Source organism: Bacillus rossius, assembly GCF_032445375.1.
Source record: "Bacillus rossius redtenbacheri isolate Brsri chromosome 9 unlocalized genomic scaffold, Brsri_v3 Brsri_v3_scf9_2, whole genome shotgun sequence".
NCBI classification, from domain to species: domain Eukaryota; kingdom Metazoa; phylum Arthropoda; class Insecta; order Phasmatodea; family Bacillidae; genus Bacillus; species Bacillus rossius.
The window spans coordinates 14,592,406-14,618,059 of NW_026962013.1; the positions used below are offsets into that span (position 1 = coordinate 14,592,406).

Here is a 25,654-nt window from a genome sequence, read left to right on the forward strand (position 1 = left end):
ACTCCGCCGAGCGCCAGCGGCTGGGTCGGACGTCGACGGCCAGTGGGACAACTAGCTCTCCGTGCCGGGCCAGGACTTGACGACGTAAGGAAGCGAGGCCACGGTCGTGGCGTCTCTGCATCGTCACGCTTTGTTATTGCATTTTATAGTCACCGCTATTATTTATCTCTACATTGCACTTTATGTTTCAACAGTTGTTTACTAAATTTTATCTAACAGCGGTAAAACTTTCACGCAGGAATAAATTATCATGATAGCTTTCGCTAACTTTTTAATCTCGAGAGTTTCCGTGATATAATCTGTGATCCAACAGCAAATACGTGATAGCTATCAGAATATATATATTTACAGGAGGATCTGAAAAACGCGGGTTGGGTAGACCAAGTCTTAAGAAGGGTGCTGTTCGAGATATGTTGTCATTCATTTTATGATAGGTTCTGCTGAAGGGACAGTGACAGCTGAGTACGCTTTCCGAACTTAAGGAAACATTTTCTGATGGTGTGTTTAGCTGTAGTCAGGCGATGCGTGACTCCGTGTTTTGATTTTGTTTGTTACGTCGCGACATTCGGCTGCCGTGCGTCCCACGGAGGTCGATTCGCGCCGAGGCGATTTGCGAGTTCGGATTCTCTCAGAGTGGGGAAGTTTGGCTGACGTCACTGTGAGTCCAGAGGGTGTTTTTTCTCCGGGTTCCTCCACTTCTGTCAACTGCTCCTTTATCAACATCTCATAGGGCCGAAGCCATGCCGCGACCCATGGTAGGCTGGGTTAACCGCATTCGATAATTCTACCCCCGTCCCTAGAATTGGACGCAAGATTTTAATTTTTTTTTTCTTCAATTTTTTACGTTAGTATGTGTCATAAATCGGGATGCCAGTTTGAAAAGTAGAGTGTAACGAACATAAACTGTGCTTAATATATTCGATTTGTGCATGTGCCATTATAAACAGTTTATATATATATATATATATATATATACAGGACGCTTCGAAATAGGCACGTTTCTCGAACGATAAAATCGGGTAACTGATCTACTTCGATAATGGACACACGCGTAAAACAATTTGAATTAAATCTGTCCAGAAAATAGCAAACTTTTCAAACCATAATTGAAATGTTAAAAATAATAATTACGTTATATCAACTGTGAGACGAAATTACGAAGAATAGATCGATGAATTTAAAATGTCGAATGACATGGCCAATTTATACAATCGGAATTTCAAACAACGAGGATTGGAAGAAATAACCGGTTCCGGCGGTTTTGAAAATGTGGAACTCCCCGGTGCCGGATGGACCAGGCTCTTCAGGGAGAGGAAGAAAGCTAACATGGCGGACGTCACCCGGCCTGGTAGCTGCGGGTGCAGGCATCACCTCACCGACAGTGTTCAGCGGCCAGCTACGACGTGTTCAGGTTGAAAACTTACGGTCGTTTACCGCGACACAGCTCCCCCGTTTTTTTTTTTTGTTTTTTTTTTTTTGTTCTTTTGTCGAGGCCGAATGTTTTCTGGAACGACTGTGATCGTGAGCCGAGATAACGGAGTCTTAAGGCTCGTTCTCGCCCACCATTTTGAATTTTTTTTTTCTCGTTATGACTTATGTATTTAAGGGCTAAAACTGAAATTTTTAACACGATACTTCTCTTGCTTTTTTGTTCTCTCACTAAAATTTCCAACTGATATTCTGTAAGTGTAATATAATGGATGTAAAAATTCGCACATGTGTGTTCGTAATTATTGTCACTGACGCGACTTCTTACATCCATTATACTACACGAAGTCAGAACAACAAATAATGCAAAGCGAAGTATCGTGTTAAAATGGAAAAAATATTACCCTTAAAAACAGCATTGGCAAGAAAATGAAAAATAAATCAACAGGTGCTTTTTTTATATTTTAACAGAAAAAAATTTGTCTGGGTATGTTTTTTTTTTAAGTTTCTAAATATTCGCCGCTTTGATAACGTTTAGAAAAACTCTCCTCGAGAGATATTTTTGAAAAAAAAAAATTTAATATCAGTTTGGATAAACATAATCCCGGAAATCCTTGGCGGTGTGCTGAACTCCTTGTACTGGAAGGGAAAAAAGCACCGAGATAGTCAGCTGTATGTCGTTGAAAATGGCGGCATCCGTCAGGCCGACAAGTTAACTCGCGGGGCGCCCGCTAACAGCCAATGGCTCGCGCCGTAGCATTCGCTCGACTTGAATCGAACACGGGGCGTCATTGTTGGAAGACAATTCGTTGTCGAATCTTTGACGGGACACGAGAGGGAAATGGTCACTCTCCCGTACTTTCAACAAACAACGCAGAATTTTTTTTTTCAAATATTTTGTTTTTTGTTTTTATAAAGTAATAAGCTGTTTATCGTTGCTCATTCTTAATCGTGTATCGCTTTCTGTTCATGAAGTTACATTTGGGTTTCGCATTATGTTTTCCACTAAAAAATCTTTATCAACTTTCAGTGAAATCTAACGTTAAAAAAAAATTATTTGCTGTGCGTTGATAACGTTTAATTCTTTCTCAAAACGCCAAGCAACGCACTGACACTGTCCCTTTGTATTTTTAACCCCTCATCTGTTACTTTTTTGTTAGAATGTTTAGAATTGTAGAAGCTGTTTCTCAATAATAAGTTACATAGTTAAAGAACTAACGTTTCAATTATTATTGCTCGAGGAAATGTGTACATGGTGCAATTAACTCCTCATATGGCGTGTCCAATCTCGTTTCGTTCCAATTCAGCAGGCACGTTTTGCGAGGTTATCCATTCATCCGTGCAGGAAGTCACGTAAAAGACCTATCAGGCTGCAAGTCTTGAAAATAACAGGTTGGAGTCTGGCTTCAGCCTGTTACGTAAAGGAATTATCATACGTTGTTGTACAGCGTGAGGTATGATGCAAAATTTCAGGCGAATGAATCAGCTGCAGAAGAGTAAAGCTGCACTAGTCGTTCCAGTTTTCACTGTACCAAACCTTCCACGACTGATAATAATAAAATAATAATAATTTCGCTAGACGAAAGAAGCGCATGAAAGTCGTTAAATTATCATAGTTCCGTAATTTAACTTCCATTGCAATTTATTAATATGTAGCATTTTCTTTCGTGGCATTTCTATATTAGCAAGTGTATTCATGAAGGCGCCAGTCACACTCTGGTAGGAAGTCCTGTGTGAAATATTCCATCCTTTCTAAATCAATCGCCGAATACTTAGAGGGTATTTTTTTTGTAACTAGGTCATCCAACAAACACTGTAGCTGACGCGTATATTTTGGCTGGCCACGTCATTGTGAGCTCTTGAACAGTTATTTTGACTTGTATTTTAATTCGCATTCAGGGTGCGTGCTTGTCGTGTGTTGTTGTGTGCTTGGTTCGAATGCCGAACTGACGAGTCTCTGAACTGGTTAGTCGACTGATCGTACGTGCACCGTCAAAGATTTTGGTTTTAAATCAGCGAAGAACGCTGTTCACAAACTATCCGTACCCGTGATGAGGCTACGTCTTTGAACATAAACTCACAGTAATCGCATTGGAGTGTCGAGGTGGCCACATGGCCAGACTTGCGTGCAAACCTCCGGGAGTTAAGGCGTTAGCCCGCTGTTTACAAACCATTCCAGATTTATGAACCGTGTCCGATTACGAACATCATTTAAGAGCCATTGCACTTGTCTATATCGTTCGTAAGTTTTGTACAAAACATGTGCTTTTTTATGGTGGAAAAGGCTAAAATTGTGTGTTTTCACAGATGATTTTAGGTATGAAAAATTACACACACAGTATTGTAAATGTTATGATGAAGTGCAGGAGATCTTCATCTTGAATATTCCACCTTAAAGCGTTAGGTTCACAGCTTAAAGTCCCATAGAGGCGCGTTACCGTAGCGAAGACTACACGCCAGCTTTGTGCCCGGTGCGTAAAGGCGAAGAGGCGTGTGACGAGCGAGCCAATGTCGTCCTTAGCGCTGCCGCGCCCAACCAGGCGGGGTGGTCCCCTTAAGGAAACCTTAAAAAAATTGTTAAGTCTGCAGCAAAATTTCCTTTTTTTTTTTTTTTTTTTTTTTTTTTTGCAAAGGAACACCGAACCTGTAAGTTGGTATAAGGCGTAGTTTATTTTACGAGGATCCAGTTATTAGAACTGCTAAGAACGCTTTGTTTATTTGAGGTGAATTCTTCGTTGGAAAGTTCGTAAAATGAGTGAAATTTCAGACATCACATTATTCGCACTAAAAACATATTTTTATCGTTGTCTGCTGGTCACCGATAAAACGACTAACAGGTGACTATTTTTTTTCCAGAGACAGACATGGAGTTTCCGAAGAGGCTGCACTGCGGCGTCTTGCTGCTGTTCGCGTCCCTCCTGGCGGGTGAGTGACGTCTGCTTCGGACGAGATCTGCGCAAACCGTTTAGTCCAGAGCTCTCTGGCGAGGTGAAGGTCAGGGATTCGCTTCCCAGCCGTATCGCAGATTTGCCGATTTGAGTAGAAAAAAAATGCTCTTGCAGAATACAGGAAGAGGTGTTTTATTTTATCTCACCGAGCAAACGCAATGTGCTTAACATTAGTTTGGTGTGTTCTTATGAAGGCCAGTGAAATTTTACGCGTTGTACATAGTGATCAATATAAAAGTTGCACAATTCTCGAGCTCGTTTATCATGGAAAGATCAATAGAGAAATCAATGGAATTTTTTTTTATATAACACAATATTTTTACGAATAAATAAAATACTACAATTGCAACAAAATCAAATATAATGATGTTTTGCTTTTAATTATATGAGCTTTGAATTATTTCTACTAAACAGCATGAGAAATAATAACTAATTTATTTTCAAGTTAATTTTTATTACTAAATTATAGTATGGTAGTAAACAATACGCTTCAGCACAACATAACATTTCTTGACTTTAACGAATGTTCATGGCTAGATAAATTGGATATTCAAGCCACAAGATGAGATATTAAATATTTCCCGCAAATATTTTAGAACTCCGATGTGATGTCCCATTTCCTCGGTGTGTAGAAGCGATGTTGAAGAGGTATTCTCAATTAGTTTGCTTCTATAAGTTCATGTTTTGCCAATTTTTTAATTGAATGCACAATATAACTATTTGTGGATGTTTATATATGATTTAATTAACTTCATAAGTGTTTTTTATTAATAATTTTGAAGTCCTTTCAAGTTTTTATCTTTAACATTAATTGAGATCACGTATCCATGTGAAATGTAGTTTGAAATTAATCATTAGTATACAGGCTTCGACGTAAAACAGTAGATTTTTAGGCAGCCTATCATTAATGTCTAAAAACGGAGTTTTCTCAGACTTTTAAAGTTCTTACGTTTTTGGGATTTCTGGAAAACACGTTTTAATAGTTTTAAGCATTAAGTTCCACATTAAATCTCAGGTGATGCAAGAGTTAAAGAATAAATCTGTATTTAAAGTTTATAAAGCAATGAAGTAAACATTTATTCATTTGATTAAACAAATAACCATAGTTACAGTATGTCTGATGGTATTTCAAAGAAAACTTTAAACTATTAATTAAACTAAATACAAGTGCAGACTTGAAACACATAACCGTAAATGCTGAACAAATCATACGTGTCATCAAACACAACAAGAGGAAAAAATTAAGGCGCGCCTTTATTTGTGAGGAAATGTCATCTCATAAAACATAACTTGATAAGTAAATAACGTGTGCGTTCATAAAATTTAGCACGTGTAATGTAAGGAATGCATTCCAGTTTTGGAAGTCACCACGCCACAAGACACAGGTGCTGAAAACAAGGGGTCCCGTTTGCCGCCGCAAAACATGAATACTGTTACGAACTGGGAAGCAGAGCCTTGACGCGCGCCACACACCTGAGCGGACCTTCCAACGGTGGTCTGGCCCGGGGCGACTCACACGGCAACTGACGTCATGCGCATTAGCGCGGCTCGACCTCGCCACCCCTCCCCCCTTCCAAGGCGTTATCCTTCCTTGGCGCTGAGCGGCCTTGGAAATTCACAGGGCCGCCGCGCGGAGAGGCGTGAACAAACACCGCATTTCTGGACTTTTCGGGTGTCCGGTCGGCCCGGGATGACGCGTCATGTCGCATTCGCATTCAGATTTATCGTGTACCACATGATTTCATTCTTTCACTAAATGCTAAAAAAAAAAAAAATGACATGAAAATGTGTCCTTAAGTTCACTAAAACCATTAAAAATGGTCGGCCGACAGGCAGCAGCAGCGGCGCCCACGAGTGCGCGCGCGAGTGCGTGGAAGGAGCTCCGCCCATGACCTGCCGCTACACCTTCGCCGTGGAGTGGTACGTGACCATGAGCAAGGCCTGCTACGACTGCCGCACCAACGTCAGCGACTGCTTCCGGCCCGACTGCGTGCCGGCCGACGGATACAGCCGCCCCGTGGTCGTCGTCAACCGCCAGATGCCTGGCCCCACCATCGAGGTCAGTGTCTCCTGCAGCTGCACCAGCTATCTCACATCCTGTCGCTAGGCCGCCCCATGGTCGTCGTCAACCGCCAGATGCCCGGCCCCACCATCGAGGTCAGTGTCTCCTGCAGCTGCACCAGCTGTCTCACATCCTGTCGCTAGGCCGCCCCGTGGTGGTCGTCAACCGCCAGATGCCCGGCCCCACCATCGAGGTCAGTGTCTCCTGCAGCTGCACCAGCTGTCTCACATCCTGTCGCTAGGCCGCCACACGTCATTGGCAAACTTCTACTATCATCAGAATTGACATTTTCCGATTACGAATATCATTCAAGAGCCATTGCACTTGTCTACACAAGTTTTGTTTGATGGTTTCGTCTATAACATGTACCTGGACAGTAGAAAAACGCTAAAATGGATATAAGAACTTTTTATGAATGAAGAATTTTACCTATAGTATTTTTATTGGTATAGGGAAGAGCAGGATGCCTTTTGCTTTAATATTCCAGCATAATAAGACAGTCACCACTCAAAGTCCCATAGAGGTGAGTTACCAACGTAAAAACTGTACGCCAGTTTGGTGTTTGGCGCGTAGAGGCGAAGAGACGAGTAATGCTCGAGCCTTAGACCCCCCGATTCTCAGACCTCGTGATTTCAGCCAAGAGGACGCCTTAAGGAGCTCGCCTAGGCAGGTGTACTAGTGTTAGTGAGGTTAGATAATAAGTTCAACGATCGCTGGTTCTTCTACCGCGGTATCGCCTCTAAGCACAAGGCTCTGAACTGGAGGGCAGTGTTCTCGATGTGCATAGGTAAAATGTGGGGTTCGAGCGGTTATCTTAATATTCAATGGCGGAGAAACGAAGAAAAAAGTGTGATGGTCATTATTTAAATGTGTGCCATATTACCAATATTGACGGAGCAGCTCGTAGGCTAACATCAGATAAATGATGAATTCAATAATAACCCATTGAGAGGTAAATAGAATAAAGCATTGTCAGAGTCTATTTTGGTAGTTGAACATCACAACTGGTATAACAAGCTTAAAAAGTATGTTCAACAATGTTTCCCTATACTTCCACACACTAACCTCACGCTCATATACCACATTTGTTGCTCTGCGTGGCTACACACGACTGTTTTTGACTACTGCGTCTTCATGCATTATATGTGTTTGTGCAGTCCTTTGCTAAAGAATGTCCTCCTTCATCCATCCCCATACGCAATAAACTGTTCATTGGAAGTAATTTCCAACTGGTCGAAACACTCCGTTTGTATTGGAAATAGAATCCATATTTGTGACATATATTACTCCAAATGATCTGAGGAGTAAGCCTTATAAGTGGCGGTAAGATTTAATATTTAGTTTGTCTGTTGGTCATGAAGCTTATGCAGGATTTTTGCAAAATTGCGGGCATAAATTTAATATGCGACAGGAAATTCCAAAACATGCCATTTTGTTAAGGAATATATGTCCGAAAAGAAAAACCCTACAAAGTTACAATTGTGTGGACAGTAGCGCAAAAATTTGAATTAGGCAGATTCAGGAGTCTGCTCCTCTAGCTGATAGGATGCGCGATCGCAGCGCAGTGGCGTCATTTCGGTCCGCGGGAAGCAGGCGTCGAGCCGAACAGCAAACACTGCACTGATAGCCCAGAGCCAGCCGTACTGGACTGTGCAACGGTCTTCTGGTTGCTAGAGCATTTGAATGTCACTGAAAGCCTGTGTCTAGCCTATTGCCTGCTTCCAGCGTCACGACCATTCGTCCTGTCAGTCAATATGCCAAAATCGGAGCGTTACAATTCTCACCTGTAACTCTGCAGGGTTTCGTTTCCGGAAACATGTTCCTCAACACCCTGCCACTCATTAGATTCATGCCCCACATTTTGGAAACACCCTGCATGCTTGCGATGCTCATCGGTCCCGAGCTGAAGGGTGTCATGGTGCCCCGCAGGTGTGCCAGGGAGACTACGTGGTCGTGGACGTGGAGAACCACATGATGGAGGAGAGCACCACGATTCACTGGCATGGGCATCACCAGCGAGGCACGCCCTACATGGATGGCGTGCCCTACGTCACGCAGTGCCCAATCCCGCCCAAGTCCGCCTTCCGCTACCAGTACTACGCCACCACGAGCGGCACGCACTTCTGGCACTCGCACTCCGGTGAGCGCCCGAGCATCCGTCGATCCTCCCAGCAAGATGGCCACCTGTCTCTCTAAGAAGTTCATTTGTCACCAGAGTCTGTTCGGAATCAACCAGACAAATCGCTCCACCAAATGAGAACGGTCATACACCACCATCCATTTAATCAATCCTTCCGGTGTCATCGGGTCATCAGGAGCGACCTTCCATTCAAAGTGGGTGCCCTTCACCAGTCTTCCCCGGGGCCGTTAATAATCCTTCAGTAGGTTCACCTACTGAAACCTTGTTAGGACTTATACTTTCTCTAAATGATCAAGTTTGGTCATCTTTCTAGCAACACCAGCGTCTCGCTAGGAGCTGTCGCATACCGGACCGAAGACCTGATTAGATCATTCAATTGGTAGTAGCGACGGGCAGTGTGTACAAATGGGAGGAATGTATTGCTCGAGTCTTCCGGCGAATAATTTTGCATTGTAATTAGTGTCATCCAAAATGTCTCAAATTTACCTATTACTGGTTATTGTCACTAACTACTTCTTAGCATATGCGTTGGAACCACATTTGTATAATTGATACAATTTTTTGGACATGCGCCATTGCAGTTTTGCACTATTTGTCATGGAAAAATCTCAAGAATGCCAAATAATAAATTAAAATGAAAATATAACCACACAAAAAAAAATGCCAAAATCATGTAAAGTCAAAAGATGGACCCAAATATTAACCTAAACAGGTATTTTGACAACACAACGATGACAGCACAGACGAATCACTGGATGAAATGATAGAAACAGATGCAATTTCCCAAAACTTCGCCACTGTTTTTTTTTTCGAAGGAAACCTACTGTGTTCGATAGAACTCGTGTTGTCCATAATACCTGTTTAGGTTTAATGTTGGGTCCGTCTGTTCGACATCATCTAATTTAGGCTTGTTCTCTGAAGATTCATGTTTTCATTTTTTTACTTATTTTGCATTATTGAGCTTTTTCCGTGACAAACAGTGCAAAAATGCAATGGCATATTTCCCAAAAAAAAAAAAAAAACTGATAAATTTTCCCATTTCACGAATCATTTAAAGAATGCACGTCTGTATCCGATGTTTTGGCATGTTTTGTCACAGCCATCTTGAAGGTGGAGAGGTGACCAGCTTCAGTGTTCAACCATGTGATGTAAAACCCTATGAAACTAAATCCTATTCTAGCACATAACCGACCATAAAACTACTGCATGCCAGTCCAGTGTGTAGGTGCTGCTAGAGAGTGTCGTACGTCAAAGAAAATATGGGAGACTTGTAAGGTTCTGGGATTTATTTTCTGGAAAAATCAGGGAATATTCAGGGAAATATTTGTTCGATCAGGGGATTTAAATAAACCGGTTGTACAATGCATACTGTAATTTCGGTTCAGTATTGGCTTAGCTGCAATGCTGGTGTGCCAAATATTTTTTTGACTGAACTCCATCTGTAATGGTTCCACAGAGCCTGCTGTGAGAGACGAACCTTTATGAATCGTTTACAAGCTTTTCATACTATATTAATTGTTTTGTCACTACTAGGAAGAATTTGTGACTCTGGTAACATTTTGAAATGGCATAATTGTATTAAAGATTTAAGGTATAAAACATGTTGATAAGCCAGGGAAATGAAAGATTATTGGTTTTGTGGGTGTCGCTGGACAGCCTGTAGCAGGCATGTGACTCGCGAGATGGAGACATACCCAGCAGTGCAGTTCTGGTTCGTGCGCAGGCTGCCAGAGGGCGGACGGCGCGTTCGGCGGCTTCGTGGTGCGCGTGCCCAAGTCCTGGGACCCGCACACCGCCCTCTACGACCGCGACTTGCCGGAGCACCTGGTGCAGATACTGGACTGGGTGCCTGAGATGGGAGTGCACAAGTTCGTTGACCACCACCACGGCCTCGAAGACAACAAGCCTCGCAACATCCTCGTCAACGGCCTGGGCAGGAACGTGTCGCTGCCGGCCGTGCTGGAGGACCCGTGGGGCGTGGACGACACCAGCCAGCCCACCGCCACCTTCGTCGTCCAACAGGTGCGTCACCCGTCTTGTAGACTCATTATGAACACACATTTAGCGATATTCGACATGGAAGGTCGTGGGAATTACAAAGAAAGAATTTACGTGAGTGCGAACACACATATTGCAATAAACGACACCTTAAACACCGAAGTTCGATTAGATTGCCGCAGAAAGTATCTATGTGAGTAAAAATGTATTTTGAAATTTTATGTATTTAATACATTTTTATTATTTGTATGTTAGTACTATAAGTTGAGTGATAAATTAATAAATGATTCATCAGTAATTGCTGCAAATTGTAAGATTTGGTGTGTAATTTCATGTTTGATTCCTAGATATAACTCGAGTATTGTTATGTCTCGTGGTTCAGTTTAAGAGAAGGCGTAGACGCCTTAACTGCGCCAAACAAAAGTCGAATGCATGCTGAAATCTGTTTCAGGGTTTACGTTACCGGTTCCGACTGATCAACGCAGGGTTTCTGAACGTGCCCATCCAGATGTCTGTGGACAATCACACCATGACTGTCATCAGCAGCGACGGGATGGACATCGAGCCAGTTGAAGGTAGGCTCAGTGCCTGATACTTAGAGCTATTATTACTCATACGCATATTTTTTACGGACGAGTAATGAAAAATATTTTATGTTGTCTTTAAAACAACTTTCGGTTAAAACACATTCCTATGTTTCAAATAGAAGTTTTAAAGAACTGTACTTAAACTTTTTTTACTGTCAGTTAATGAGGTTAATGTCTCAGCCAAATAGCTTGTATTAAGCTCTCAAAAATCCAAAAGAGTTTTTTTTTTTTCAAAGTTCCAATACTACTATTTAATAATTAAAGTGGTGCGACTTCGGAAAGATTTTACATAATTTCCGTTTCATGGCCCATAGACACCAAAACCACCATCAACGCAAAATACATATGTATATATTTATATATAGCTATATATATATATATCACATTTAATGGACAAATTACGGCCGTAATTTTTCACAAATCACTTACAAACTTATACATAAAATAAAGTAATAGAAAATCTTGGTCAAGTTTGTTAATGGGAAAAATCCTGCGAAACGTGTATAAAAGGGAAATATGTTTTATACATTAAGTTCTCATAATATTCCAGGAGTTTCTAGAAGTCTCCAGAAATTTCCGGAATAAATAGGTACTTCGAAATCTACCTGCACCTACGGGCTTTGCCGAAAGGTATAATTTTAGTTAGAGCACAGAAAACCAACCGTCTAAAAATTGTCAACTCCTTCGGCATTATGTGTAAATAGTAGATACCTACTACACATTTGCAACTTCACGAATTGAAAACATTAATATCAAACTTGGCTACATATGTATATCTCTCTTAGCAAAAAAAAACTGCAGAATTTTAAACTAGCTTTTCATTAAATAATTCACGAAATTTTCCAGCATCTAGGATATACCACTTTCGAGCAGACGCCAATATCAGATGGGTAATGTTGCCGCAAAATTATGGTTTTACAACCAGAAATAAGTTCTAACGAGGAATATTATAATGAATGTTATGACCACGAACCTTATAAGAGGAATCTTATGAATGTTATAAAGAGGAATGTTACAAGGAGTGACACTATAACGAGGAATGTTACAAGGAATAGAGTTATAACAAAGAGAGACAGGTGCGAGTAGGAACACGGGGACAAGATGCAACTGGAACACGACCCACCGACTGTTGTTGCAGTGGACTCGCTGGTGAGCTACGTGGGCGAGCGGTTCGACGTGGTGCTGACGGCCAACCAGAGCGTGGGCAGCTACTGGGTGCGCTTCCGCGGCCTCATGGACGGCGACGAGCGCTTCACGAGCGTGCACCAGGTGGCGATCCTGCGCTACGAGGGCGCCCCTCTGGAGGACCCGCCCGGCGACGTGGGCTACGACGAGGCGCGCCGCGACGGCCTGGTGAGTCCACCACCCACTCCCTCCTGAGTTCACCACTCGCTCGGCCACTTTCACGGTCGGAATAGATAAGGGTCGTTTTGCGGGGTTTTCAATATTTCTGAGTATTTTAGATGTCGCTGACCTAGTAGGAGTAGACCCAAGGGGGCCAGCTTGTTACTCAGGGGTCTGTTTAAGCTTGTGAAATGGGATTGACAAAATATAGTTCCTTGGTCCACTCCTAGCAATTCTACTGATTTGCGCCCACAAATGTTTTATTGCGCATGGTCCTCTCTCATTGTTACAGACCTATTGCTAAATAAATCCTGCAATCTAAAGTTATATTGTAATAACATTGAAATATTATAGTTAAGAATATAAAGGTGTATAAGGAAATGTTAAGCTATACAAATTCAACCACAGATCACTACAGACATTACAATCATTTGTAAAAGCGTACAGTTGCTAACAACAATGGCGTTATTCCACACTTATTTGCTGACTGTTAACGTTTTTAAAGTACTGTTGTGTCTTAACCAATTAATAGAAGGCACGTTCTATGGAAACATAAAACTAAGAATTTTTGAAACTTAAATATTGTTTTATCCATTAAAACTGTTTCAACAATGCAAACACTACTCTTCAGCCAATGTTGTTGGCATCCAACCAACACAGCGCAGACAGCAAGCTGATGAAACAAGGGCTTCGCCCAGTCACCATATGCACTAGTCTATTATGTGGCGGCTTCTGTCGAGCGGCGTTGTCCCGAGGGTGACGAGTGGTCGCTCCCCCGCCAGGTGCTGAACGAGCTGAACGTGGGCACCGAGGGCAGTGATGGGACCGTCTCCATGCCCGAGCTGACCTCCCTCCAGCCGGACGACGAGAGCCTCAAGCCCGAGGCAGACTTCACCTTCTACCTCGCCTACGACTTCTACCCCGTCGACAACCCGCACTTCTTCCACACGCCCTACTATGGCTTCGGGGATGGTGAGTGACCGCTGTCTCCACGGGCCGATCATCTTTTATTTTAGTTCAGCGCTCGCTGGTGCTTCTAGCGGTGTATCTCCTCTGAACCGGCATGCAGGCAGGCAACTTTTACATCTCGTGTAGTTGTGGGATGGGTCTCACAGGTGTGATGTGGCGCGTGTTTCAGCGGGCAGCCACACGTACACGCCCCAGTTCAACCACATCTCCATGAAGCTCCCTCCGTTCCCGCTGCTGTCCCAGCGCGACCTCCTGGCGCCCGACATGTTCTGCAACTCGTCCACCGTCGGCAACTGCACGGCCGAGTTCTGCGAGTGCCTGCACGTGCTGGCCGTGCCGCTGGGCGCCGTCGTCGAGCTCATCTTCGTCGACGAGGGTGAGCTGTCTGCCGATGTCCTCCAGATACCCATTCACCAGTCCAAACCTTCACACGTAAACATGAGTGTGAGCAGGGGCAGCTCTTTCTGAAATAATTTTTTAACGTGTTAGTGTTTGGTATTTCAACACTTTGATAGACAACAATTAGAGATTTTATTTCTTTTCGAAAAGGACAAGGGGTAGAGTTATTTTGAAAAATCAAATTGAAAAAAAAAATGTATATTTTGAACTTGTGTATTTAAAATAAATTATGTTTCTATTGACACTAACACACTGGCACATGAGCCTACAGTAGCAGCAGTAGGCGACGTGGCTTCTCACTCAGTAACAAACAGTCTTCACTTATATTTTATCAATTTTTGTTCATAATTTCTAGGGGAGGGGGTGTTAACATCACCCTATCCTCCCCTGCGTCCACCATTGGCATAATCTGTGGGAAGTCATAAGAAGTACAACCTTAGGATATCCTACCTCAAAAGAGGTTTAATTTCGAAAAAATGTGCCTTTTTCTGTTTTACATTGGATACGTTCTTTGGTGTGTGTGGCTCTAGAAGTGTGGGTGTCAAGTTATGCACCAATACCCCCTCCCCTCCCTCTCACATAAAACAGGCACCTAAAATATTGGGTGAAGATTGGTGCTCGGAAAAAGTTTTGAAGTTTGAAGGACTACAAATATATTACGGCAGTGACTGTGTTTTAAGGACGGAAATTCTAACAACTGCATACCAACCATCTTCAGGCGTGGTCAGGCATCTTAACAATACATCGTAACAATACAGCGATGGTGATGTAGAAAGTGACTTCAACTACGTCACAGCATGACACCTCCCGACAATTCCAAGCTCAATAGTTAGGTACTTCATATGAAAGAACCTCTGCAGAGGTACAGCGGTGGTTGACAGGTTTGCCAACGTCTGAGGAGCAGTTAGCATGCTGGCTCTTGGTGTGAGGGCTTCTGAGTTCGAATCCCGCTTAAGACATGAGTATAAATCGTCACAAAAATATGTCAGGGTCACCATAAGAATGATACATAAATTAACAGTGAAAAGTCGTGAAAGTTTTCTCATTGTTGATGAAAATTACCAACAAGCCAAATAATAAAACAAAAGAGTGGTGTAGTATGGACATGCGATAGAGGTTGTCATATGCCTACATTTTTTTTTTCATTTTTTTAATGTATATTTTATACTGCATCTTTTAGTTTAAAAAAATGTTAAAAGACAGCACACCATTGGTACTGTTAAGGAGAACCTATAATGCAATATTTGTTCCCACACAATGTTCTTGGCTGATTAAATATAGGTATTTTTTAAGTTTCTATGATTATGTCTTGAGATGACTTTTAATGTTTACAAAGTATATTTAAAGTTTCATTTGGCAAACCTATACTATGTGTAGTACATGCCCTGATGTTTACAAAAGCTAATATATGCTGGTGCATTCTGCCACACGCGAGTCCACCATCTTCACCATTTCAGCTCGCATTTACAGCAGAAATGCACACGCACAAGACATAAAATTGATATTTTCAATGGGTGGTTGCCAACTTGACATTAGTCGTCGAACAACTAACTCTATGATATAACTTTTTTTATGTAATTTATAACAAAATCTGTTTTATACAACACAAATTAGCAGAAATGTGTCACTTTTTATTGACAAAATTTGGGCTAGAAATCCCAATGAGTTCGCCAACTTGACACATGGCGGGCCTCGGGGATATTGCCCCCTCCCTAGCCGACCCTGCGCATGGCACAGGGACTGGTAGGGGAAGGGTGTGCGTGTTCGCTTGCAGGAGTGCCATACGACGCCAACCACCCATTTCACCTGCACGGGCATGCGTTCCGCATGGTGGCCATGGAGCGGCTGGGCAACTCCACCACCGTGGACGAGGTGAAGGCACTGGACACAGCACAGGGACTGATGGGAAGGGTGTGTGTGTTCGCTTGCAGGGGTGCCGTACGACGCCAACCACCCGTTCCACCTGCACGGGCATGCGTTCCGCGTGGTGGCCATGGAGCGGCTGGGCAACTCCACCACCGTGGACGAGGTGAAGGCACTGGATGCGGCGGGGCTGCTACACCGCAACCTGCACCGGGCACCGTACAAGGACACCGTCACCGTTCCCGACGGCGGCTACACGGCCGTGCGCCTGCACGCCACCAACCCAGGTCGGTGTCATGCCGTACCCCCATAAGGGACACTTTTGCCATGTACTTTGTATTCAATCATGATACATGTTCCTATTTATGATCGTGTTTCTTTGTGAAGTTGATGTTATTGCATGCTACGTTTTATGCTATGACCATTTTGCATTTGTATAATACTCATTATTCAAGACGAAAGTTTCGCTCGTTTATTTTAAAAAAGATTTTTTTTTATCATGTTTGATTCCAACTTATATAATATATAAATTAAAATTGTATCTATAAATATTTTTAGTCACACATCTTACCACATGGTTATTTTCGTTACTCCCAATGTGTCGTTAGCACAGAGTCAGTCTGTGGCGTACTTGATGAGACTGTGACACTCCTATTGGGAGTGCCACATTTATGTGTGGATTTCGGATGCGCGCTGTCGGGTCAGCTATGGTTGCTGCGTACGCGCTATCTGTCGCTGTTTGCTCTAGGCCGGTGTGTTCTGCCTGCGCGCCGCTCTTTGTTGACAGCGTGTGGGTTAGTGAGCGCGATCGGGGATCGCGAGCCCTCGGTCTGGGTACGAAGTCCCCCGAGCGTGGTCGGGCATGTTCGGCTCGTTTCGGTGAAGCGCGGTTTTATTGTGTTTTTCGTGTGTTGTTAGGAGGTTGGTGGTGATGCTCGAGTGAGAACAACTGAGGGAGGTTGAATCTTGTGAGAGAGTAGTCGATGAACTGCGAGCATGGAAGAACGAATGCACTTTGCTTTAAAAGTTTCAATTTTAAATGTTGTTGCTCGTAAAGGTAGCATGAGGGAACTGCGCAGTAATGAAGCAAGGAGTTGAGTAGTGCAGCGATATACTATGATGTATTGTGGGTGGCTAAAAATTGTCGTTTGGTTATCTACGAGTGGGATCGGCGAAATTTTTCTAGCAGAAATATTTTTATGAAATCCCGGAGCAATTCCATGACATTCCTTCGCTGCTCCCCATGTCGAATGTGAAAGTCACTGGTGACGAAGAAACTAGTTTTCCCATACTTTGCCTGATCTATTTGTGCATGGTTTCCAGTTGTGGTTGGCTGTATCGAGGTATTTTCAACTGGCGAGTTATGCTAGTTAAATTGCGTGACGCAATTTTTATTATTTCACCGATGCAACGAAAACTATAAGCTTTTTACCATTTGAGTAATTCGGCGAGGACTAGTGGGTGATGAAAAAACCAGATTCGACCAGCTAAAGATAAATTTATTTCTGCGAGCATTTTTCTAATCAATTACTCGGCAAGTAGGAATTAGCGACTGCTGATTAGTAAATTATATTTACAAACATGGTGCTTCTTGTGGTGCCATGTGTCGACAATTTGCTACATGGTGTGGTTGGTCTAACTTTCCGTGAATATAATGCTGGTAAAATCCTTTTTAAAGAGTTTAATTTCTGCGCCAAGAAGTATCAACAAGGGGAGTGCAGTGAGTGAACGAGACACAGCAATACAAATTATACCTGGTTCGAATTTACTGGTTTAAATGAGCTTACTCATAATTACCACCACCAACCTCCTAACAACACACAATTTTATTTTTCCTAACCTAACTAAAACTAAGTGTATTTTGGAGGGGTCCGGGTTAGGGAGGGACCTAGGTTCGTCTCAGGCCGAAGCCTATACGCCTAGTCATGCTGGGATTAGCCATGCAGGGAGAGGGTCGCATACATCATGGGCTAGGAGGGGATTGGCCAGCCATGGCAGCGATTGGCGCCATGACTAACTCCCCTCACTCTTAAATCTAGACTATAACTAGAAATAGGTTGGGCCCAGGTAAAATCTGCATAGACACAGGGAAAACCCTGGGCACATTCATGCGGGATGCAAATTGGCATGCATTACGTGTAGGAATTTACAGGATACAGAGGATGGTTTGGATGAAGTGTTGGACAGAGTAGAAAAGAGTCTACCATGCGGGGGTTGGGCACTTGGACTCGTGGTCCGCCTTGCTAATTGTCCAGTACTGGATTTAGTGACCAGGGACGCAAGCGCCCCTGGTGGTGAGTGGTTGCACTGACCACTCACTCCGCCGCCAGTCAGCACCTAAAAAACTAAGAAACTAAGACAGAAAACAGATAAATGACTTACAAACTAGGCATTTCGTTACGAAATATGCAAACACTCAACTCAGGGATGGACGTGCAGTGTTTAAGATAAAACTAAAATAATAACTATAAATATTATTTTTATTATTTTTATTTTATTCTTTTTTTAGTTTTTTTTTAAATTATTATTTTAGATTTATATATTGTTTTATGACTATTACTTAGTATCTAGGACTTATTACTAATTTACAAATCTCTCATATCTACTACTATACTACTAGTTAAATATAGAGGAACTGTCGGTGTATAAAGTTACAGGTGAATTAAGTCAAGACCTATTCGCATTTTGGTATTTGTTGCAAGCTTGCAATTCAAAATCCCATGTCTTTCAGAAACACAACCGGCACTGGAGGTGAAGCCTGCCAGGCGGGCCATGCCCATCGGACATAGGGAGTCAGCCCTAACAGCACAGGCAGTGGAACTCCCGGGAGCCAAACCTACACCTGCGTGCTTCGGACCATTTTGAATTAGCAAATTATTTCATTAATGTCTATAATTTAAGTTTCAACTCGCGGGAGACTGAATGGCCGATCGCGCAGCCAGCCACAGCACACTACGGAGGTCTGTGAGCCAAGATTGAATTTGGCATTTTATATTTTCCATGCAACTCTGGATCTTGTTCGCCCAGTGATGAAATATATGGGTTTCTGCTTATGGCACATTTATCATAGAATTTTTGCGCAGTTCGGAAATAATAATGTTTTAAAAGTTCGAGTTTGAGCTCTCTGTGCATAGCCCTTACGGGGCAATACACAGGCGCATCTGTCGCAATACGAATACTCTTATTCTGAATTCTCTGTAGCTTGATTAAATGAGATTCCGCTGCTGTTGCCCACACCGGCGCTGCATACGTGATTATTGGTTTTATTAGTGCGTTATAAATTATTATTCCGTTTTTAACAGAGCTACCTAAACGTCTGCTCATGACGGGGTAGAGGGCCATGAGCCTAGTGAAAGCTGTTTTTCTTTTCGCCTCTATGTGATCGCGCCATAGTAGTTTCCTATAACAACACACAAAAAACACAGTTAAACCCGAGCTTCGCCGAAACGAGCCAAACATACCCGACCATGCTCGGGGGACTTCGCGCCCAGACCGAGCGCTCGCGATCCCCGATCGCGCTCACAAACCCACGCGCTGTCAACAAAGAGCGGCGCGCAGGCAGACCACACCGGCCTAGAGAAAACAGCGACAGATAGCGCGTACGCAGCAAACAAGATGACCGACATCGCGCATCCAAAATCAACACATAAATGTGGCACTCCCAATAGGAGTGTCACAGTCACATCAAGTACGCCACAGACTGATATACGATAGATACATCTTTAATTTATGTGTTATATTATTTGGTATCATACATTAAAAAAAGTTTTTTTTTAAATTAATGTGGTTAATGATTAAATAAAAGTTTTTATAAATAAAGTTATTTCGTTGTCATAATGTTGCTACCATATGTATTAAACATATAGATTGTTCATACTTGGCATACCATCTGCCATCTATCGGACTGGCGTGACAACAGCAGGGTTTGTGTCATGGATCTTCGGATTATAAAGTAGGAGAAGCAAATGAATTCTGTGACAACTACGTAAATAATAATTGTTTGTATACTGAAAATTTGATTGTACTCGTGTTGATTAGTCACAGATATTTCATAAAAGTATAGAAAGTGTGATGGTAAGACAGCTCATTATATTTAGAGTCCCTTTAAAAAAAAGGTTGATGAATTAATAAATTTCGGTTAGTTCGAGTACTTATTGCGGCCTCTTGATAGTACTCTATGAACTGAATGAACTCTAAAAGTACCTAACTTTGAAAGGAGCAGACATATAAATATCTTGTTAAATGTTATGATATTTTAGTAATGAGTTTTTATATATTTTATTTAATACTGTTCGTTTACATTATTTATATGGAGTAGTGATTTGATTGTAGTGTTCAGATCATAGTGTGAACCTAACCGAGGTGAGTACCAAATGACATTCTGTGATATACTTACTGTGATACCAAGGGGTATAAATGGCGTTGCCTGATAATTATAGATCTAATATTTTGGTCAATTTTGTGTAGGTCTATAATTGTTCTTAAGGGAGATTAAAGTAAGACAATGAGATTCGCCAAACAAACTTAAAGAGGTTAAGTGGGAGATAATAAAAGCTTGAGTAAGTAATAAGGGGAAGAAACTGCTTAAGGGCTAAATTGCTTAATAGTAGCACCAGTACAGGGGAATAAATTTTTTATTCGGGAAGTGTATTGTATTTGGGTTGAAGCTGTGCATGTTGGGGATACATATACGCGATGGCGCTTCCTGTCTGCCCTGCTGTGTAGTGACCTTGTTCCCCCCCCCCCCCCCCCCCACATTCCCACTTGTGTTGTAAGACAATCTTATTTGAGTCAATTTGTAGTTACATTTTTCAAACACTTGTAATGTATTTTGAAAATTAATATTTTAATGCCTTGTTGTGAGTTGGTCATAATAACATTTTATGAATTGTTTGCGGGACATAAAGAGACTAAAATTAATTATTTTACTCTCGTTCTTTTTTTTTTAATGTTACTGCCTTCTACATTGTCCTGGGATGGTGATTTCTGATAAGGTTAAGCAAGCGTGGTGACAAGACCACTCACGGTCACTCGCTCTGACGGTGGGACATCGGACGGTTGTGCGCAGGTTACTGGCTGCTGCACTGCCACATCGAGTTCCACGTGGAGATCGGCATGGCGGTGGTGCTGAAGGTCGGCGAGGACTCGGACATGGAGCCCGTGCCGCGGGACTTCCCGCGCTGCAACAGCTGGCTGCCGGACCGTGAGGACCTGGACGACGCGCCGACGAGTGCTCCCACTACCGCTGACGCCGTGTTAAATTACTCGGAGGGCTACGACGGCGACGAGGTGCCGTCCATCGTGTCGCTGACCCACTGGCTGCCGGCGCTCGTCAGCCCGCCCGCCCCGGGCACGGCGTCCTCCGGTCGGCCGCAGCTCGGCCTGCTGTGCGCGGCGGCGCTGGCCTGGCTGCTGCGGTGAACAGCACAACTGCCATATCACGTGGCATGTCTTCAACTTGCAAAGAAATCGATTATCGACAATTACTGATAAGTGCCTAAAACGTTTTGTATTCGGGAAAAAAAAAGAAACCTTTTTTTATGTGTAACGTCATAACTTTCGGTATACAGTATTTAGTAGAAGTAATTTCGTGATTGGAACCAAAGTTGCATGGTGCCAATTTCACAGAGCCAAAGGGAAACTTTATAGTGTTAACATTGTAATTAATTTTAACAAGATAAGCAGTATTTAAAAAAACTTTTTTTCGGAGCTGTTTCATTATATTATGCAATGGCTTTTTTTCGAACTCCAATGGGCTATAAAAAAATATTGATTCGATAGTCGACATAGCTGCTCCGGAAGCGAATTCTAGCATTGGATATGAAAACTATGTGTGATTTGTTCCAGATATGTATTTGAAAATACAATTTGCATATACATACTTGTTAAGTTCGGCAGTATTTCAAATAATTTTATGTTAAATTTCGTGTCCGAGTTTCGTATCATAAATTTGCTTGCAACATGTTAACACATGGATTTGCTCGTTACCTAGGTTAGATGTTACACATCTCTAACTAGTACTGAAAGACTCACAATTTATTTTTTTACTTTGAACTCACAGTCATTCCGAAAAGATTCTAAATATGCCTCTGTGGTGATGATTGGCTTGTTCTAGGTCCACAAGAATCAAGCTGGGTTTACGATTGATTTCCTTAAGAATTATAACTTAATATCGAGCACACGATTAAGTCAAAACTACATTTTCCATTTATGATTGACATAGAAGTCGTTAATTCTAACCAATCACAGCACAAAACACATGGTCGGCCATTGTTCGAAATGGAGAAGTAGGTTTGAAATAGGTTATTGACAAATGGGATATCTATTTTTCGAAATGGATGAAGATTACAAATGACAAATATACGAATTCTAACCCAAAATACTGCCTCGCTCGGTCCAATAATAAGACATAAACTTCCGGTTGAAAAGTTCCGGTTTGTTGTGATTGGTCGCTTCCCTTAAGTCTTAAGGAAAAATATAAAATATAACCATTTCTGTTAAGTCTTAAGTCATCATATGGTTCGCACACGACCCGTCAAAATTCACACACGACAATCATAAACCATTCCACTTGTTTACATAGAGTCATATGGTAAGTACACAACTACCTATGTCTTAAGTCTTAATTCTTAATTTTCAATCGTAAACCCACCTTCAGTGTGCTAAGGTTATGCTGGCGTGTGCATTAAATACCATGTCGCCCCTATGCATAAACAAGGAACAACTTTTAGCGGCGACCTCATCATTTTCACAGCATAGTGATAAACATTAAAGTTCAGAGCAAATCCTGAGTAGCTTTCAAGATTCTATAAGCAAGATATTTATTTTCCACCAGAAAACTGTCATGAAAACACTTGTTTTAGATGATTTACCTCACCTTAAAATACGAGTTAGGGACGGAACATAGCAACAATTATAGAATCCTGATTGAAATCTCAGGGATTTTGAGGGTTGTTTTTTTTAGTTGGTGTCACGCTGGTGTGTAAAGGGCGCAGGTCTGCTGGAGTACCAAATGCAAAACAAACATGTGATATCGTACACATTGTATAATTGGCAGTTCTGTCAGTAGTTGGAGACAACATGGGGGGAAATGCGATAACGACGAAAGCCAAGTCAACTTCGTCATTTGGGTAACGTTTAGGTGTATTAGATGAAAAAAAAATTATTTTCCTTTGGGAGTGTAGGTTTTAGCACATCTAGATGATATTAGTTAAAATGAATTATCTTAAAAATTGTGTGTGTGTTTATTTGTTTTTAAATTCCGGCTACGAAGTTGCACGAGCGAGGGCAAAATTCGAGTATGTTCGGAACAGTGCGGGCGTCAGACTTAATTTCCAATGAATCTGAGGCTTTCCTGCAAGCTTGAAGCAAGAAGCGAACAGGGGTCAGATACCACCAGCATGTTTGAGGGCTCACATGAGAATCGTTACCAAATGTACATATCTTCAAGGTTCTACATTTGAATGCATTCCAGGAAGTGTTATGTTATAATACAATTAAGTTTACTTGTTAGGAAAGCTACTAATATAAACTACAATATATTTTTTTCCAGCATCTGATTGCTGGGTTTTATTTTTTTCCAAAACAATTTGAGGTTTAAATATAATAATTCCATCACAAACAACTCAGGACTATCACGAGGGTAGTGCAATTATTGGCTAAGTGCCTTAAGAGAACTTGTTAAATCTTAACTATCCAGAGGTTACTATTTTTATATGTGAAGAATTCTGCGTTTTTAGTCGCAGTCTGTAAATATCCTACTGTGTACAAATATATGTAAAATAACTGCTAACAAATAGAATTCACAAATGGAATTAATACATTGTGAAGTAGTATGTGTACAAAAGTAAACAAAAGTAACAGGCCAGTGACATTATTTTAGCCAGCACTGTTGTTAAGTACTGATGACATACCTATCATAGTATTTTGAACTAATAAAATAGACTGTACCTGCCATCTGTGATATTAGATTAAGTATAAACACTGTATATTATATAAATATATGCCTACATCTAATTCCTAATTAAAAGCCTATTTCAAAAATATTGTACTTAAGCTTTCTTTTGTTGTATAGCCTATAGTTATGTGTAAATTATATATTTGGGAAAATGTTTTTATCTTCGTTGTATATAGTTGTATGTGTAAATTATATATTTGGGAAAATGTTTTTATCTTCGTTGTATATAGTTATATATGTAAATTATACAATTGGGAAAATGTTTTTATCTATAAGTAAATTCGATAATGAATGTTATGAGTGTTCCTTTGTCTTAAACTTATTATTTTATAGTTCCTCCCCAATACTTTTACTTGCAAGTTCTGATCCTCATTGGCATAGCTGATGTAACATTAATTAAAATAAAAGTATTTCGTAGAAACAAAAATGTTATGATTTCTTTTACTTTACCTTTTTCGTCGTATTTTGTAATTGCACTCAGCTTAATAATCCGTACAAGATATATCTTAATGTCTTCAAACAATGTGTGCAAATCCTTTGGAGTCATCACTGGTATTTACAAAAAAAGTGTGTTGAGACACTTCACTCAAGCACTTTAACTAGGTAATTATTTTTTTTTTTCATTTCTTTTGTAAATAAATTAACATTTCTTTGTTTATTTTTACTCGTTATTATTTGCCTTTAGAATTGGATATGCCCACGTGTTTCCTAATGCTTAATTTCCTTATCGATAAAAACACCAGACAGACAGCAGACAATAGACTGAAAGTCATTAGACCGAATTGGTAGATGATGAGATCGCTACAATTGCCGGATCTGTATGCATTGAAGTCGACTCGGCGGCTGTAACTCCACACTTTGAATTCTCATATATGTATGTGTCTGTGGTAAATGCTGATGCCGCTACCAACGAGATCGAGGTTTTAGACGTCACTACCATCGAGATCATGTCTACCAACGAAGATGTAACCTACATAGATGCTAGGTCCGACTGGGCCGAAATATTACCTACTGGAAATAGTATGTATATCGAGTTCCTCGTTGGTGCTACTGCTAGGTCACAAATCAGAAATTGTCTGAATGATTCCAAAATAAATCATACTTCTTTCAGCGACATGGAAGTAGCAGCATCACTTAGTAGTAATGGTATATTAATGAGCCTACCACACTGCCAAATACTGAATATACACTAAGCAAAAATACATCTTAAGGCCAAGCTCGTAAGAAAGTATTGTTGTTTAAAATCAAATGGTGCCAACTACTATTTGTAAAAAAAGAAAAACTACCAAAATATCTGTGGTGACTTACTTCTTCAGCTCAACAAATAAATTTTTATGGGTCCCCATTTACTTTATAAAAAATTCAAATAAACCTTAAAAAATAGTTCTCTGGAAACAAGACGAAACATTTTTATTTTTTTGCATTGTCAACCTTCTACAGGTCACAAATAAATTAAGGTTCAAACTGCCAATCGTAAAAAATTAACAAAAGAGGATAAACTTTAGGAATCTTTCACCTAGCATCACTCATGACTTGAAAGAAAATTTTAGAGTTAAAGTAACTTCTATGTTGTCACACGAAAATAGAGAATGTACTGATGTCGACAAAATGGCTATCAAAAAGAGGCTCATCATAACATAAAAACCGACGAGGAAGAGGAAAAACAAGATCTTTGTTAAATCTGTAAATTTCTTCAAAACAATGCCGAGCTTAATATGTATACACAAATTGTGTTTTCAACTACATATCTTGAACGAATCACACGGAGTTTCCTCACCTGATGCTAGAATTCGCTTCCGGAGCATCTGCGTTGACTATTGAATTATTCGATTTGCAGAGCAAAAGTTTAAAACTGTTAGGCCTGTCTTTTTTTTAATTTTTACCTCCGATGGGCTACAAAAAAGACAAATATATAACATAATAATTTTATTACCAAACGTTCAGTATATTTTCAAGATA

At 41.2% G+C, this 25,654-nt stretch overlaps 1 protein-coding gene across 1 annotated transcript; it reads left to right on the plus strand.

The window, feature by feature from the left end:
• Positions 1–24,122, plus strand: LOC134542953 (uncharacterized). The gene is made up of 11 exons (XM_063387578.1): positions 1–84; positions 4,285–4,353; positions 6,209–6,435; positions 8,368–8,578; positions 10,302–10,600; positions 11,028–11,151; positions 12,302–12,516; positions 13,290–13,479; positions 13,646–13,852; positions 15,807–16,025; positions 20,807–24,122. The coding sequence occupies exons 2-11, from the start codon at positions 4,293–4,295 to the stop codon at positions 21,157–21,159; spliced, it is 2,106 nt and encodes a 701-aa protein (XP_063243648.1). The 5' UTR covers positions 1–84; positions 4,285–4,292; the 3' UTR covers positions 21,160–24,122.
• Positions 24,123–25,654: the final 1,532 nt, after the last annotated feature.

Coding starts and splice junctions, on each gene's coding strand:
- LOC134542953 (XM_063387578.1), top strand. CDS start 4,293: ATGGAGTTTCCGAAGAGGCTGCACTGCGGCGTCTTGCTGCTGTTCGCG. Junction 4,354..6,208: donor GTTCGCGTCCCTCCTGGCGG/GTGAGTGACGTC, acceptor GTCGGCCGACAG/GCAGCAGCAGCGGCGCCCAC. Junction 13,480..13,645: donor CTACTATGGCTTCGGGGATG/GTGAGTGACCGC, acceptor CGCGTGTTTCAG/CGGGCAGCCACACGTACACG.